Source organism: Macaca mulatta, chromosome 3, assembly GCF_049350105.2.
Source record: "Macaca mulatta isolate MMU2019108-1 chromosome 3, T2T-MMU8v2.0, whole genome shotgun sequence".
Taxonomy (NCBI): domain Eukaryota; kingdom Metazoa; phylum Chordata; class Mammalia; order Primates; family Cercopithecidae; genus Macaca; species Macaca mulatta.
The window spans coordinates 10,682,665-10,700,233 of record NC_133408.1 but is presented as its reverse complement, the minus strand read 5'-3'; the positions used below and the strand labels follow the sequence as shown (position 1 = coordinate 10,700,233).

At 47.2% G+C, this 17,569-nt stretch overlaps 2 protein-coding genes across 19 annotated transcripts in view; one reads left to right on the top strand and one right to left on the bottom strand.

Annotated features, from left to right (window-relative positions):
* The window catches only part of SIM2 (SIM bHLH transcription factor 2), a 47,657-nt gene extending 45,089 nt beyond the window's left edge, over positions 1–2,568 (top strand). Inside the window, exon 11 of the mRNA XM_015132914.3 lies at positions 447–2,568. Coding sequence (XP_014988400.1) covers positions 447–874 — 428 coding nt within the window. The 3' untranslated portion in view covers positions 875–2,568. The remainder of the gene's footprint in view (positions 1–446) is intronic.
* A 1,408-nt stretch (positions 2,569–3,976) lies between these two features.
* The window catches only part of HLCS (holocarboxylase synthetase), a 247,618-nt gene continuing 234,025 nt past the window's right edge, over positions 3,977–17,569 (bottom strand). For 7 of the 18 annotated variants that reach the window (XM_077995782.1, XM_015132912.3, XM_077995784.1 and 4 more), the window contains 3 exons: positions 12,647–12,761; positions 9,480–9,693; positions 3,977–7,343 (listed from right to left, as the gene is read on the bottom strand). In XM_077995782.1, the coding sequence (XP_077851908.1) occupies positions 7,172–7,343; positions 9,480–9,693; positions 12,647–12,761 (501 nt within the window). In that variant the 3' untranslated portion in view covers positions 3,977–7,171. Of the gene's footprint in view, positions 7,344–9,479; positions 9,921–12,646; positions 12,762–17,569 lie in introns of all 18 variants that reach the window. The other 11 variants (XM_077995777.1, XM_077995774.1, XM_077995778.1 and 8 more) reach the window with 3 other exon arrangements.

The window sequence follows — 17,569 nt, the reverse complement described above, 5'->3', positions numbered from 1 at the left end:
CCCCTGGTGGCCTCTAGACCTCTGCCGTCCAATCAGGTAGCCACCAACCCTGTGTGGTCTTGAACATGGAAATGTGGCCAGTGCAGTGAGGCAGGTGTGACCTGTGCTCTGCATCTCAGTACCAAAAAAAAAAAAAGAATAAAATATCCCAATAATTGTTTCACACTGATTGCACATTGAGATAGTATTTTGGATATGTTGCATTACAGCGTATTATTTAACAGGCATTCCACCTGTTTCTCTGCTTTGTATCGTGGAACATTTCAGGTCGCGTCCTGAGAATGGACAGCGCGGCCTAGACTAAGGCGGGGGAGGGCGACAGCGATCCCGCGGGTGGAGCGCGTGGGCGGCCGAGGGGTGGTGGCTGCGCCCGGGGCTTGGGGGTGGGGTGGGGTGGCTGCGGTCGTGCCCCTTGCTGCCCTCTAACGTGTCGCCTGTCCCCGCAGCGCCCGCCGCCGCCGTGCGCAGGTTCGGCGAGGACACCGCGCCCCCGAGCTTCCCGAGCTGCGGCCACTACCGCGAGGAGCCCGCGCTGGGCCCGGCCAAGGCCGCCCGCCAGGCCGCCCGGGACGGGGTACGGCTGGCGCTGGCCCGCGCGGCGCCGGAGTGCTGCGCGCCCCCGGCCCCCGAGCCCCCGGGCGCGCCGCCGCAGCTGCCCTTCGTGCTGCTCAACTACCACCGCGTGCTGACCCGGCGCGGACCGCTGGGGGGCGCCGCACCCGCCGCCTCCGGCTTGGCCTGCGCTCCCGGCGGCCCCGAGGCGGCGACCAGCGCGCTGCGGCCCCGGCACCCGAGCCCCGCCGCCGCCTCCCCAGCCGGCACGCCACTGCCGCACTACCTGGGCGCCTCGGTCATCATCACCAACGGGAGGTGACCCGCCGGCCGCCCGCGCCAGGAGCCTGGACCCGGCCTCGGGGCTGCGGCGCCACCGAGCCCGGCAGGTGCGCACGACCTACGTTAATTTATGCAGAGACAGCTATTTGAATTGGACCCCGCCGCCGACTTGCGGATTTCCACCGCGGAGGCCGCGCGCGCCGGTGCCGAGGGTCGAGGAGCGCCCGGGTCCGGGCAGGTGACCGCCCACCTCTGTCCTGCGAGGGCCAGTGCGACCCAGTTGCTGGTGGCTTGGTTTCCTCACCTTGAAATCGGGCTTCACGCATCTTGCCTTGTCCCCAACGTTCCACGATAGTCCCGCTGGGGGATTTAAGCGATTTCACTCCGCAAATATCCTCCACTTTCAGGAGGGAAACCCACCCTGCCGCAGTCCGCTCTTCCAAGTGGACGGCAGCCCTGGAAGGCGACGCCTGTGTCCGAGCCCTTTTAGATGCTTAGGTGAAGGCAGAAGTGACGATTGTAAGTCCCATGAATACACAACTCCACTGTCTTTAAGTCATTCAAGAGTCTCATTATTTTTGTTTTATTTAACCCTTTCTTCAATTCAAAAACCAACAAGCCAAGACTAAGGGGGTGACCATGCAATTCCATTTTGTGTGTCTGTGAACATGGGTGTGCTTCACAAATCCATTAACAAGCTCTTACTTCCCCCTAACCCCTATGAACTCTTGATAACACCAAGAGTAGCACCTTCAGAATATATTGAATAGGCATTAAATGCAAAAATATATATGTAGCCAGAGAGTTTATGAGAATGACCCTGTCAAGCTTAATTATTACGTGGCAAAATCCCTCTGGTCCACACAGCTCTGTAATTCACTAGGCTCATGTTTGCTACAAATAGTGCTAATAAAGTTAAATTGCATGTGCAATACCAAACACTGTCAATGGACTGCACCGTGTGGATGAAAAACATGCTTAAGGGGATGTAATGAAAATGATGTAGACATTTTAAGCATTTTCTACACATCAAGAAAACGTCATAAGAACGTTACGTGTGCAACAGGTAAACAGAAATCCTTTCGTAAAGCACCAGCAGTGTTTAAAAAATGAGCTTCCATTAATTTTTATTTTTTATGGGTTTTGCTTAAAGATCTCAACATTGGAAAATCCTGCCATGGCTGTGAACTGCACCAATGCATTGAACCACCATCTTTCAATTTTCTTCATCCTATCAACACTGCATCATTCTGCTGCTTTATCAAAATGGTTTATATTAGGAAACTTTTTCCACCTGAACGGAAAGAGGTTTTCCCAAATGTTTTAAACTCATTGTTCTAGAATCAAGTGCACCTACACCAGCTGCTCTCAAAATGTGAATTTTTTTTTTTTTTTTTTTTGCCAACCCTGTGTCACTTAGTGAGGACCTGATACAATCCCTACAGGGTGTCTGTCAGTGGGCCTCATGGTAAGAGTCACAATTTGCAAATTTAGGACTGTGGGTCATGTAGCGAAGGGGCTGGATGGTAGGAAGGGAGGTGCCCGCCTCTCCACGCACTACGCTATACCTCATTCACAGCTCCTTGTGAGTGTGTGCACGGGAAATAAGCCGAGGGTATTTTTTTTTTTTTTTAATGTTCATGAGTCTTATAATTAAACCATGATTCTTGAAAGGTGTAGGTTTGATTACTAGGAGATACCACCGACATTTTTCAATAAAGTACCGCAAAATGCTTTTGTGTCTACCTTGTTATTAACTTTTGGGGCTGTATTTCGTAAAAATAAATCAAGGCTATCGGAGCAGTTCAATAACAAAGGTTACTGTTGAGGAAAAAGACCCTATTATAGATTTACAAGTGGCAACGTGGACAGGCGTAACAGTGTGTATGTACTTGAAAAAGAAAATGTGTACTAGTGAAAACGTCCTTGTCTAAACAAACTTCACCGTTTTCATAACCTAGAACATGAAGGAAGATTCTTACATGAGCTGGCTTCAGGACGGCCAGGGCTGAGTGCAAAGTTAGCAGAGCTGTTACTATGGCAACCTAATATTGTTACCTCCATCTTGAAGAGTCTGCACATTCAAGCTGGGGATAGCGTTTCTTGACTTCTGTGAGGCTCTGGTAGGGGAAGAGGAAGCATTTTAATACATATGCCTCTCTTTTACAAAAAGGAAAAAAAAATCGTCGTGGGTCCTAACATGTACCATGTTGACAAAAATGCCAGATCAAATGGATTTGAGAAATAAGCCCAATTCCAGGCTGGCTCAGCCCTCCACGGGGCCTCCCAGGGAAAGGAATTCCTTTATGTTCTTGGAAACCCTTTTCTAGAAAAGCCATTCCATTCATACCTTTGTAGAGCAGTGGCCTGGGTGTGGAGGGCAGTGTGGAGGGTATCTGTAAGAGCCTGTATTTTCTGCCTCCCTTGCCCCCACCTCTTTTATCCTTTTAAAAGTCCTATCAGCCCTGCCTTCGTCCCTTCTGCCCTAAGCCCTAAGAGTGGGGGAGGTTTAATACGGCCAATGGATCTTGTATAAAGTCTACCTAAGTTTTAATTTACCAGAGCTATAAGATGGTTAAGGTAGACTGGGGGTGCTGTTACAGATAAAATGGGATACAAAGAACATTTGCAAATAAATGCCATAAAATTACAGTAGCTTGGAATTTTAGTGAATCATAGCCCGTATGTTATCTAGAATGCATTATTCAAGCTGTTCCTAAACTTAAGTATGACATATAAGGTTAAAATCTTGGGAGGAAAAACTGTTCAGATGAAAAGTCAAGCAGTTGCCACAAAAGAATAAGAAAAATCCTAAAAATAATCTAGAAGTTGTTACATTTATTTCTCACCTCAATTAAAAGGGTTTTTGCTTTGGGGTTTTATTAACTTTCATTCTTTGGAGTAATAATATTTCTCTTGTGTATGGCGCTGAATACATCTGTCAATAATACATCAAAAAAAACAAAAAACAAAAAAAAAAACCTGGCTTCTTAATACTTGGAAATACATACATATTCCTTATTATGTAAAACACTTTATTTATTTTGTAAAAATATGTTTAAATATGAATAAAAATACTGTAACCCAAAGTAGTTGCCTACTTTTAAAAATGAAACTTGTAAAAATAAGGTTGAGCCCAAACCACATAGAAAGTCTTAGTTTATTTTGGTAGACTTGCTTTTTATAGGCATTGGTTTAAAGTGATTCTTTTCAGAGGCATTCCTTGAGAAGTTAAAATGCAGAGGCTGACACTTTCTTTTATTTCAAATATGCATAGTGATTAACCAGCAATAAGGATTCTCCCATGTTCTGCCTGTTAAGAGCAAACAGATCTGGAGAACGGACGCCCACCCCGCCTCCCTTCTCCATCTGAAGCAGTGTGGCGAGGCTGGCTCCTCTCTTTGTTCCCAGACTCTAGGGCAAGGGGCGGCCATGCTGCATATGCTGTGGCTTGGGGGACCCCCAGAGGCTGTGCTCTGTGGCCCGTGCTTCCCCGATGTGGGCCTGTGCACCGGCAACCCAGTGGGCCGCTTGCTCTCACATCAGGCAATGTCAGCCTGCTGCAGTGAAACTCAACCATGATTTTACTTCGAACACAAATCCTTCCTACTTCCACCACTTCCTGGCAGAGTTCCCAGTGCCAAAAAGCACTGCTGGGGTGGGGGTGGGGACAGGAAGCCCAGTTATTGCTGTGTTCGATTTTAGGGGGCACTTCCCCAAGAGTCCCCCTGAAACCTGTTACCAGCCTGGAAGGGAGGATATCTGGCCTTTTACAAAATACGGTCAATACTCAATGCACAGCCTCTAAAGCAAGGGCTATTCCAGTGTTCTAAAAGCACAGGCCAATCCTGAGTTTAGTGACCACATTTTAAAGATCATGAGGAAAATGCCAAGTTCCCATTAAGACTTTAAAGCTCCTTCACATCCCAGGTTGCCGGGTGCATAAGTGGCCCAAATTGGAGAGTGTGGTAGAGCAGGTAGACAGGTTTCGCTAACACTAACAGCTATCAGTAAAATGCCTTTATTCAGCTAATTCTATAGGAAGCAGAGTTCTGAGAGTCTTTGGTTCACGTGAGGCAAAATCAGATTTATGGAAAACGCAGCATCTGCTTCAAGGCTGCTTTATCTCCCTCAAGACAACTGGGTCTCCTGCGCGGCGGAGAAGCGCCTGTTGGAAAGCACAGAGCACAGCAGTATGCCCGGAACATCTCCATATCCTTTGACAAGGCCACACGTCATTAGTTTTAATTTGCAGAAAGGAAATTAAATGATAACTTTTTTTTTCCCAAAGCAGAATGTCCAGAATAGGACTTCAGCTTAAAACAAAACATAGCATGTTTTTCATTAAATAACCCCCAAAGAAATTCAAAAAGTGATGATGGCAGCTCCGAGAGGGCTTGCCTTATATTACAAAGTCTGAGAAATGAAACCTGCATCGTTAGCCTCGAGATCTTTGTCCCTGATGATATTTTGCAGATGCCCTCTCAAGGGTGAGTCCATTTTGTAATTTGGGGGTGGTTGTGGACTTATATTTTATTTAAGCTTCTAATTTCAAAAGAAGGCTTGGGCATTTCGGAAGAGTGGTTTCTTTGTGGTTTGTTTGTTCGTTTTTATTTTTTTGAGAATAATAATTCTAATTGAAGCCTCATTTCCAAAAATTACTTTTTAAGTTCTTTTAATGTTTCATTTCCAAAAAATATATATTGGGTATTTTTTCTTCCTATGGGGCGGTCCTGTGCCTAGCTAAAGGTAGACAAATTTTATACTAAAAACCACAAGTTTCTGGAATTAGCCTGACTGGGTAAGACCTGGATAAAGATGGTGCTAGTTTACAATGAAGGGATTTTGTTCAAAGCTGAAAGTGCCATCAAACTTTCTTTCCACTAATTTCAGCTGGGACTGGCAGGAAGACAGAAGACTGGACAAAAATTGGCCTTTTAAAGCTGAAAAGTAACGGGTATGATTCATAAGTTCAACAGAGATAGGAGGGACATGGAAAAGGCATGGTGTACATCTGGGAAAAGCGAGTGCATATCAAAAGCCTTCCTTTCTTTTGTTCTTTCGTGAGACTTGTAGCACATCAGATTTTGAATGTCTTCTTTTAAAGCTATGTGCGTACACACGCACGCACACACATATGCGGGCACACACACACACATCCTCCCTCTGAACTGATGGTGTTCAGTATCCATAACATTTTCTTTCTTGGTAATATGGGGTAAATGAGGGGGGCAAAAAACCCTGTGACTTCTGAGTGAAATGCCATGTCTTCTGTATCCTGTGAGCTGCACAGTCTTGCAGGAATGCTCCACATCTCAGAGTGAATCTGAAACTGGGTTAAAAGCTCCAAGTCCTCCCTTGTATGTTGTATGAGTGTGCCTTCATCTCCAGCTGTTAGAGCCAAATCGCCCACCTCCTCATCCAAGTGATGCCTAATCAGACATTTAAGGATTCTGAACTTGATCCCATCTCTTCACAATATGCAGTAAATTTAAACTTACTTAAGAAAGTAAGTCCCTAACTCAGGACATTTAAACTGCCTTAGCAAAGGAGAGCTCATTGAATGATGTGAAAGTAATTAACCGATTTCCTCTACAAGGTCATCGCAACCACACGGGTTAGCTGTGTCTCTACAGGTGTTTAGACTTCGCTATGGGGCCACACCACCGGGGGGAGAGTAACTCTTGGAAGTCTACCTTCCCTTTCCTTCATTAATAAAAACACAGAACAATGACTAAGTGTCAAATCATGTTCTTATAGTTCAACACCTCCCCAGATGCTTACAGACAATGATAGCACACCTCTAACTCACCACTGTCCTGGGCCCAAGAGCATATTTTGGTTTGTTTTTTCATAGATTAGGGGTAAAGGTCTCCGCTACTGGGAAAATATCTGAATTCTCCCATTGCCATTTCCATGTAAAAACTCCCCCTGATAATTAACAGAAGTCCAAGCCCCAGAGGGGAGACCGATCTCCCACCTGTGGGAGGGTTTCCCCTAAACTAAATGTTCTACTTCTTAACCATCTATCCCAGAGCCGCTTCAAACACCAAAGAAAACGACAACAAAACAAACCTAAAACAAAAAACAGAAACATAGAAAAAGAACCAAAGACTTCACAAATGAATTGGAGGAAGAGAAAATTCACCTACAACTCTAAATTAGATTTCCAGATGCGTGGGCACGGACAGGCGGCCGCGATGAAAGCTGAATGCTCACGGTGGTGGTTCTGCACTGGGCTCGGACCCCAACCCAGTGGCATCCTCGCCTGCTGCCCAGGTGCCAGGCCCGGTGAGTCAGGAGGGCAGGCCCAGGCCCGTCTCAGGGACGCCCGGCATTACCGCCGTTTGGGGAGGATGAGGTTTCTCAGCATGTCGAAGGAGTTGCCATCGGGGTGCACAGTCACAACCTCGCCGCCCTCCTGGTGAACCTGGAGGAAGCCGGAATCGTCCAGGCCAACGATGGACACCTTTGGTCCGTCCGCACTGCCCAGATGGACTTGCTGACCACTGAAAAGGAAGAACAGCGTGAGGTCACTGGGAGGTGTCACAGGACGGCTTAAGACAATGAGCTGAAGAATAATCCATGATGGGAGGGCTGGGGGTGCTGGGGAGAGGGCTGAGGCTCGCTGCGGGGAAAAGGCAGCCTGGGCTGAGCTCTGACTTTCTTCCACCCTGGTGAATGGTTTTAAGAACTACTCAAAGAACCAGCAGGGTGCAAGTTCAACAAGGAGTCGAAATTTCTTCACACAACGTCACTCCTCCTAATTCTGGTCATTTGCAGTGATGGTTCGAGCCACTTCCTCATCTCCCAGCACTTTTAAGAAACACTCTGCAACTCTAGGTTTTTTGGCTGAGGTTGGAGGAAAATAGCCTGAGTTGGCAAACAATGTTTTATCTCATAAAACAAAGTTGGGTCATATCAGCCACAAGTGAAATTCATCCTGATCCTATTTCTTTCGAATATTTTCCAAATATACTCAACTCACATCCTTCTTAACAGCTTTCAACATATAGAATTTTCTCCTCAAGTTTTCATTTTGAAGAATTTCAAATCACAGAAAAGCTGAAAGAATAGTACAACAAACCTCATATTCTCTTCCATTCTCACACCAAATTAAAATGCTTTCCATATTTGCTTTCTTTCTTCACATATAAACACATATAAGCACACATTTTTTTTTTCCTGCATCATGTAAAGGTAAGTTGCAGCTGGGTGTGGTAGCTCATGCTTATAATCTTAGCACTTTGGGAGGCCAAGGTGGGAGGATTGCTTGAAGCCACTAGTTCAAGACCAGTCTGGGCAATATAGTGAGACCCTGCTTCTACAAAAAAAAAAAAAAAAACTTTTTTGAATTAGTGGGCTGTGTGGCACATTCCTGTTGTCTCGGCTACTTGGGAGGCTAAGGCAGGAGGATCATTTGAGCCCGGGAGTTCGAGGTTTCAGTAGTGAGCTATGATGGCACCACTGCACTCCAGTGACAGAGCAAGACCCTCTCTTTAAAAAAAAAAAAAAAAAAGGAATAGAAATAGAAAACAAATGAAAATTTTAAAAAGTTTTTTAAAAGCTGCAGGCATTGTGACACTTTCTGCTTAAGTACTTTATCTCCTGAGAACAAGAACCTCTTACAAAATTATAATAGCATTAACCATGACCAGTCAAGAAAGTCTGGATACAAGAGGTCCATGTTCATGTCATTCCTACTGTTCCTTTAATATCCTTTGTGGATATTTCCCTCCATCCAGGATCACATACATTATATTTAGATGTCATGCCTCTTTCATCTTCTCTAATCCCAAACAATTCTGCCACCTTTTTTTTTGTCCAATTGTTTGTGTGCAGACACTGACATTTTTGCAGGGCACAGGCCTGTGGTTGTAAAATCAGTGAGTGGTCCTCAAACTTCAGCTGCGTGAGAATCCCCGGAGCATCTGTTATGACACAGGGTGCTGGGCCCAGCCCAGGGGTTTCTGATGTGGTAGCCCCTGGTTGAGGCTGAGGCCACTGCCTGGGATCTCATTTTGAGTACCACTGTTACCTAGAAGGTTTGACAATTTAGATGCATCTGATTGTTTCTTCACAATTAGAATCAGATTAAACCAATGTGAAACTCTCTCACGATTTCGGTTCTTTCCACCGCATCCCACCAGGAGGCATAAGATGCCCGTTTGCTCCATTATTGGCGATGCTAACTTGGTCAAGGTGGTGTCCATGCATTTTCTCCAATAGAGGCACAGAAAATAATCATTCAGACCAGTGCTCAGTCCCTCGTTTTAAGATACTGAACTACGGTCGGGCACGGTGGCTCATGCCTGTAATCCCAGCACTTTGGGAGGCCGAGGTGGGCAGATCACAAGGTCAGGAGATCGAGACCATCCTGGCTAACACGGTGAAACCCCATCTCTACTAAAAATACAAAAAATCAGCCGGGCGTGATGGCGGGCGCCTGTAGTCCCAGCTATAGAGGCTGAGGCAGGAGACTGGCGTGAACCCGGGAGGCAGAGGTTGCAGTGAGCCGAGATGGCGCCACTGCACTCCAGCCTAGGGGACAGAGCGAGACTCCGTCTCAAAGAAAAAAAAAAAATACTGAACTACTAAGATACTAATAAAGGAGCTGAAAAGAATGAAGACGAGCCAGCACTGACCTGTGGACCCAGTATCGGTAATAAAGGGGAAGGACGCTGTTGGGCCCTTTGTCCTGAAACTCTTCGATCAGTTTCTCCAGCACAGTCACGACTCTGGCGATGAGATAATCGGCTCTTAAGGGCTTCAGTTCGGCCTTGTGTTGCTTATTGTATTCTGTGACGAGGTCGTTGATGCAGATGGTAGGGTTACTGTTAGTCACATTAAATCCACAGCCTGGACAAAAACAAACAATTGAGCAGCTCAGCCTGTTGATGGCATCACACATTCCTCTCTGCCACTTGGAAAAAGTTACAGTCTTGACTGTCAACTTCCTCCTTCCTTGTCCTCATTTCAGACTTCGTGTCTCTAACCACTTGAAGAATGACTTATATCTTTTTGTCCATCTTCCTTTTTGTCCTTCTTTTATTATTCTTGTTCAAGCTAAAACCATCTCAACCTTACTGCAAATAAGAAGGTAAGAAAAAAGAAAGCCACATTTGATTCAATTTAATTCAACAGATGCTATTAAATATGGGACAAACGTATCAGTGTTGCCTCTGAAATAAGTGGTTTACCAAGCATTGCAGCTCTGCACTGAGTCCAATAGAGAATACAATCTCTTGTTTCTTCTCCTACTTGAGTAACAGATCCCATGCTTGAAAATAGAGTTTTATTCAGGATTTGGGAAGTAAACTCTGGATTCAGAAATTTCAAACCTTGGTCATGGCATAACCCTAGAATGCATCTTTTAATACTTTATCCTTGGAAGTCTTTGGTGCTAAGGTTACGCTGTTGGCAAGACGCCGACCCATTTTCAGTGGACTTTTTACAGGCTCCTAAACCAAGGCTTCATGAGAGTTACCAGGGATGGTATCTGAACAGGCTTATCTGTGCCGTTACTTAACACCACTATCCTCTCCAGGGAGACAGCGGCGTCTTCAGAAAAGCTGAACTTCAGTGTTCAGCAGGACCCTGAATCAGCCTGCAAGAGGTCTTAAGTAAGAAATGAAATACTGGAAAAACTAGGCAGTAAGAAAACTACCTGTGTTCAGTGACTCTAAGAAAAAAATCCCCAAAACATTTGCCACAGACAGAACGATGCCATTTGTAACAACAGCATTCTCCGGCAAGTGTCCTGCCATTTCCCGTGTGAAGGGAAGGACTGACTGGTCTCAGATTTTAAAATAATATACTGGCTATTAAAATACAAAGCAATGTCAATTACCTCTGGAAAAAAACAAGTAACTACGGCAACAGGGGCAGAACTTGCAGTTGTTCATGTATTCATCCGTTCCATACGTACAGTAACTGAAGCGCCTGCTGAACGCTCGTAACGCATTAAATTAAGTGCCATATAGCACTGAAAATTCTCCCTTGTGTTCAGAAAACTGGAATTCCTAGGATGAGTAGCAACACTGACTACTGGCCACTTCGGCTACATCCTTCTAAGGACCAGTGAGCACTAAATCCCCAAAGTCAGAGACCCCATCCCATGGCCTTCAGAATTCAATAGAAGCTATGGGTTCTCACCATAGGAAAATGTTTCATTCCCCTACTTTATTTTTTATTTTTATTTATTTATTTATTTTTTTGAGACAGGATCTCACTCCAGTTGCCCAGACTGGAGTGCACTGGAGCCATCATAGTGCACTGCAGCCTCAACCTCCTGAGCTCAGGTGACTTTCCCATCTCAGCCTCCTGAGTAGCTGCGACTACAGGCACGCGCCACCATGCCCAGCTAATTTTTTGTATTTTTAGTGGAGACAGGGTTTCGCCGTGTTGCTCAGGCTGGTCTCGAACTCCCAGACTCAAGCAATCCACCCACCTCAGGCTCCCAAAGTGCTGAGATTACAGGTGTGAGCCACCACACCCGGCCTATTTTTTATTTTTGAGACAGGGTCTCACTCTGTCACCCAGAATGATGACATTGAGCCATGTAGTGGCTCAATCACAGCTCACTGTAGCCTTGAACTCCTGGTTCAAGTGATCTTCCTGCCTCAGTCTCACAAGTAGCTGGGATTATGAGCTCAAGCCACTATGCCTGGCCTTCGCTTACCCCATGCTGATAACATTCGTTAGCTCCCTGAAGCCATCCATGAGCCTCGTTATCTGTGGCCCCTACCTAGGAATCTCTGCATCAACTGCAATCACTCAAAGATAGGAAATGAGGGAGGCTGGATGCGGTGGCTCACGCCTATAATCCCAGCACTTTGGGAGGCGGAGGCGGGTAGATCATGAGGTCAGGATTTGAGACCAACCTGGCCAACATAGTGAAACCCTGTCTCTACTAAAAATACAAAAAAATTAGCTGGGTGTGGTGGCGGACGCCTGTACTCGCAGCTACTTGGGAGGCTAAGGAAAGGAGAATCGCTTGAACCTGGGAAGCAGAGGTTGCAGTGAGCCGAGATTGCACCACTGCATTCCAGCCCAAGCAACAGTGCTGGACTCCGTCTCAAAAAAAAAAGAAGATAGGAAATGGAGCTCTAAGGGTATGAAGTAGCTTGCCCAGAATAATATTGCCCCTTGGTGGCAGAGCTGGTAACACAGGACTTGTATTCCCTGGCTGGCACCTGAAACACATGGTTACATGTTTTTTGACCATTGCTGGTTTCTGAACACAGATTAGGTTCTACTGCCACAGAGTGAAGCTGATGGCTGGACAGCCAGGAACCTAAGGACTTCTGAGGTCGCCTCTGAATCCATCTTCTTGCCTGATGTGGATGTGCTGAGGTGAAACAGGGATTCTTTACCCCGCTTTGACCAGCCTGGAGCTTCTTCTGAAGGTTAAAATGATGCCAAGTCTTTCATGGTCCAGGAAGGTCAGGATAAGAATGCAAGACACCAGGAGAACTATTTAAGAAATTAACTTTTCCTTTTCTTATTAGAGAATAGAACGTTATATGTTTATTTTCGCCATTTCAAATTCAATGAGTAGCAGGAGTGTGGAAGGATGTAAGAACATACCTGCTTGATATGATACCACTTTGGTGGGTGGTTTCCGTGGTCACACAGAGAGAATGCTGAACTCTGTGAAGTGCTTTCGACCAATCTCTCTGCATCTATACCCTGCTCCAAAACTACAAGACTCAAAATAATCTCATATGATCATCTGCTCCGCCATCAACCATTTTTATTTTTATTGTTTTATTAATCTAAAAATGCTGGGGGAAAGGTTTTTGAAACTTACCAATAAGTATATGAAATGTTTCTCCCATGAGCGTTGAGTTAACCAGAACTCCGCCGATCTTCATGAGGTCGCTGTAATAAATATCGTTGGGCCACTTCACTCGTAAGTTGATATCCTAAAGGGAAATCTGCACATTAATTAAGCAGTCACAGGACACAAGGGGCCCAGGCAAGTCACTGAGCTAAGGGAAGATAAGCAGAAACCAAGGTAACATGGGCCTTGTCCTCTCCTCTTTTTCAGACAGCTAATCACTTCTTTGGGACAATCCGATATTGAAGTGCCTCTTGGGGCCAGGAGGTAAAAGCCCTGAAGAACACAGCTGGCATAAACCCCAGCATTCTTCCCCATCCCCCAGCACTGTTTCTCATCATCCAAAACCCCTTCTGAAGATGCCTACCTTGTAAATGAAGTTCATTATGTCAGTATCCACCACCACCGCCACCATGGAGTAGCTAACTAACATGCTAGGGCCAGAGGGTGGGGAGAGAATAGTAATCTCTGGGTGCATCTCCATTCAGGAACCCATGCTTGAGAGAGAAAGATGGCCCAGAATTAACCAAGGTCACAAAAGGCAGGTAGAAATGTCTTGAGTAGGAGCCAGTGGTGGGGCGCGGTGGCTCGTGCCTGTAATCCCAGCACTTTGGGAGGCTGAGGCAGGTGGATCGCAAGATCAGGAGTTCGAGACCAGTCTGGCCAACATAGTGAAACCCCGTCTCTACTAAAAATACAAAAAATTAGCTGGGTGTGGTGGTGTGCGTCTGTAATCCCAGCTACTTGAGAGGCTGAGGCAGGAGAATCACGTGAACACGGGAGGCAGAGGTTGCAGTGAGCCGAGATGGCACCACTGCACTCCAGACTGGCCGACAGGGCGAGACTCTGTCTCAAAAAAAAAAAAAAAAAAGAGTGCTGTGAAGACGCAGAGGAGAAATTCCCCTGGGTAATGAAACCGGACTTGTCATGTGGCCTACTACCTCTTCATCTTGAATGGTGTGGCCTGGGGAGGCTCTCCCCGTCATCAGCTCACAGAATGGACCGAGAGTGGACAGCGTCTTGAACAAGGCCACCCAGGCCTCTGCCTATCCACCGTGACTCTGAAGTTGGGACACAGAGACTGGGCTAGCCGAGTGGGTGTCAGAACCACCAGGTCTTCTAGACCTGGGGCTGGCAGCCAGGCTGTGCCATGTGTGGATAAAGGAAGCCTGTCTGGAGATGCGAGGCTGGAAGAGAACATTCAGCAAAATAAAGCTAAGGGAGCAGAGAGCAGCTGATGGCCTCCGAGGGCCATGGGGCTGGTCTTCCCACATCGCAGGCCAGGCATGGCACTGAGAGCCTTCTCAGCACTAGTCCACGTGTTACTTACACCCAGCCCATGTATTGGTGCCAGCGCATCCCTAGGGAACAGGGGGAGAAACGGAAGCTTAGAGCAGTTATGTGGCTTGCCTGAGGTTATACCACTTGAAAGCCACGGAGCTGGGATTCAAACCCTTCTGCCACCAGGCCTGGGTGATGAATCCCATGCTACGTGGCCTGGTGCTTCCATGAAATCCCCTTCCTCCTTCCAACAGGCCTTCTTTTGACTTTGGCCAGTTAGAGCATAGTGGAAGCTCATCTGCTCTAAAATAGCAGTTTAGGCTGAGAGGAAAAATACAGGAATAGGAGCACAGAAGAACAGAAAGTCTAAGTAAACCAAGGATGGGGGGTGTGCAATGCCCTGGAACTGATCAACAGCTTCACGTTTCTTTTCTCTCTAGAACGGGGATTCTCAGCGGGAAAGGGGTGGATTTGGCGACAGCAGGAGACTTCCTTGGTTTTCACAGCCTGAGGGAGTGCTACTGGCCTCTAGAGAGTAGAGGCCGCAATGCTGACACATATCCTTTAAGGCACAGGACATCCTCACGACAAACATGCCAGGGCCCACATAGCAATAGCGCCAGGCTGAGAAAGTCTCCTCTAGAAAACCTGTGACTAGGAGGCTCTGCTCTTCGTCACTGCCCCCCGTTCCCTTTCCTGCTCCTCTCCCGCCTTCCCACATCCCCCTGTGCCAGTGCCATGGCCAGGGGAATGAGCCCCTGCCTAGGCGGTGGGAGGACACCTGCAGAGTTCCCAGAGCTGTCAAGCTCCTCCGCCACGTGCGTGCGTGACAGCTGGTGCCTGGGCGGGCCCTGCACTCGGGCTCCAGCTCGCCTTCATGGCTTCAGATCTCATCGGCTCATGAAGCAGTTCATGAAACTCTGGGTTCTCACGCCAGCATTTCCAGATGAAGAGGAGGGCTGTGTGCTTATTTTTCATTTTCTCAATCATTTATTCCAACAGCTGCCGTGATCCTCCCACATAAAAAAAGACCAAAATGAAACAAATCCTGCTCTCGGAGAGCTACTAACTTCATGGGAGACGGAACAGGAGCACACATCACTCCTCTTCAAAGCTACACACGGTGGAAACCATAAAAGAGGCTTCAACACAGCAAGTGCTGGATGGTGCTGGAGGAAAGAGCTGGAAGTAGCTGGAGGGTCTGAGAATAGCATTGGAGCTGGGCCTTAAGGATGAACAGAATTTTAAGAAGCAGAGAAGAGGCCAGGCGTGGTGGCTCAGGCCTGTAATCCCAGCACTTTGGGAGGCCAAGGCGGGCGGATCACGAGGTCAGGAGATCGAGACCATCCTGGCAAACATGGTGAAACCCCATCTCTACTAAGAATATAAAAAAATTAGCCGGGCGTGGTGGCGGGCGCCTGTAGTCCCAGCTACTCGGGAGGCTGAGGCAGGAGAACGGCATGAACCCAGGGGGGCGGAGCTTGCAGTGAGCGGACATCATGCCACTGCACTCCAGCCTGGGCAACAAAGCAAGACTCTGTCTCAAAAAAAAAAAGAAGCAGAGAAGAGAGCAGGGGCAGGGGTGTGTGGGTGGAGGGAGGGTACGGGACCCAGGGGTACTTCATGGACAGAAGAAAGAGCAGGAGTGAGAATGGGTACCCCAAGGCGGGCTCCGGAAGGAATGGGCGCATCCCAGTGAGGCTGCCTTGGGCCTGGAGAGGGTGGTCATGATTTGTGTGCTGACGGTGACATCTGGTTAGTGACCAGTTGGGGTCCTACTGAAGGCCATAAAAAAAGTGAAATCCAAACAACAGGGGCCTGTTTCCATCATCTAGTAGCTGCTCTGTGTCAGCTAACTTGGCTATGTTAAAAAAGAAACCCAATTCAAAATCAAATGTCCCATCACACAGGTGACGCTGGGCAGCTGACTGTGGAAGAGGGAAAAAACATTGGTACAAACTTCTTAAGAAGAATGGGAACACAAATTCCCCCGACCCTGTTCACTGCTGAAGGCAAACTTCCCACTTCCATCCTGGCCCCCAGTGCTTGGCGCACGCAGCCTCTGTGCATAGCAGGCCCTCAAAGAATGCTTGCTAAGGGAACTAGTGGGCTCCAAGGTCAAAGTCAAAGCCATGAAAAAGCTAAACAGACCAAACAGACTCATTTAACGTTCTCAGCTTAGTGTTTGCTTTATTTATTTTCCTAAGACTAACCTGTTGCTAGAGTTAAAGATAATTTCTCCCATGACAGGACTATTTCTTTTTTTTTTATTCGGATCTCGCTCTGTTGCCCAGGCTGGAGTGCAATGGCACGATCTCGGCTTACTGCAACTTCCACCTCCCGAGTTCAAGCGATTCTTGTGCCTCAGCCTCCCGAGCAGCTGAGATTACAGGGACCCATCACCATGCCCGGCTGATTTTTATGTTTTTAGTAGAGACGGGGTTTCACCATGTTGGCCAGGCTGGTCTCGAACTCCTTACCTCAGGTGATCCACCTGCCTCAGCCTCCCCAAAGTGCTGGGATTACAGGCATGAGCCACCGCGCCCGGCCAGGACTTTCTATTTTGATTGCTTTCTGCTAGACAGAACGCACAGCTCAGGTGCTAAAGGCCGGGCACCTGAAGCCCTGTAATGGTATGATGCCCCAAACCATCAGACATGCAAGGATGCTGGGTGCGTGGTAGTAAACGTCCGTTTCAGCAATGTGATGTGATACAGGAAACAGAGACGTCAGCATTAACTACATCTGTGGAATACCAAAAATTCCTACACGGTGAATACATCACAGAGGGATTTAAGGGGCAGTGAGAAGGGCTGTTTCTTCAATGAAATGATGACAGGGACTCCAAGCCTCCTTTGAGAGTCACGCTCTTAACACCTTGCTTCAGGAATCAATCCAATCATTTCTCGTTAGCCTGACATAGGAGCTGCTGGGGGAGGGAGGCAGGAATCTCCTCTTTATACCCATATGAAATTCTTCCAGGAACATTTGGGAGGGGGCCGTGGGAAGTGAAGCCCAAGTACGGAAGAAAATGCTTCGGTGGGTAAGCTAATCATTCCCTGTTGCTTGTCTTTTTAATAACTGACAACAAAACATCCAACAGTAATAAAGAAGCAGGCACACGGGTCCTAATAGCTGGGGGAAGATGGCCCCAAGTGGACCTACACATTGTATGTGGTCAACAGTGGATAAAGGATAGCGCTGCTAGAGCAGAGTCTGGTAAACAGAGGCAGGAAACGAGAAAGGTTTTTAGGTCCCCAAATAACCCTTTTCAACAGAAAATGCAGATGAATAACTTCCATCCAGTCCAACAATCAAACCTCATCCAGTGCTTCAATCAAAAAACAAACACGGGGCCGGGCGCGGTGGCTCATGCCTGTAATCCCAGCACTTTGGGAGGCCGAGGTGGGAGGATCACAAGGTTAAGAGATTGAGACCATCCTGGCCAACATAGTGAAACTCTATCTCTACCAACAACACAAAAATTAGCTATGTGTGATGGTGCACGCCTGTAGTCCCAGCTACTCAGGAGGCTGAGGCAGGAGAATCGCTTGAACCCTGGAGGCAGAGATTGCAGTGAGTAGAGATGGCGTCATTACACTCCAGCCTGGT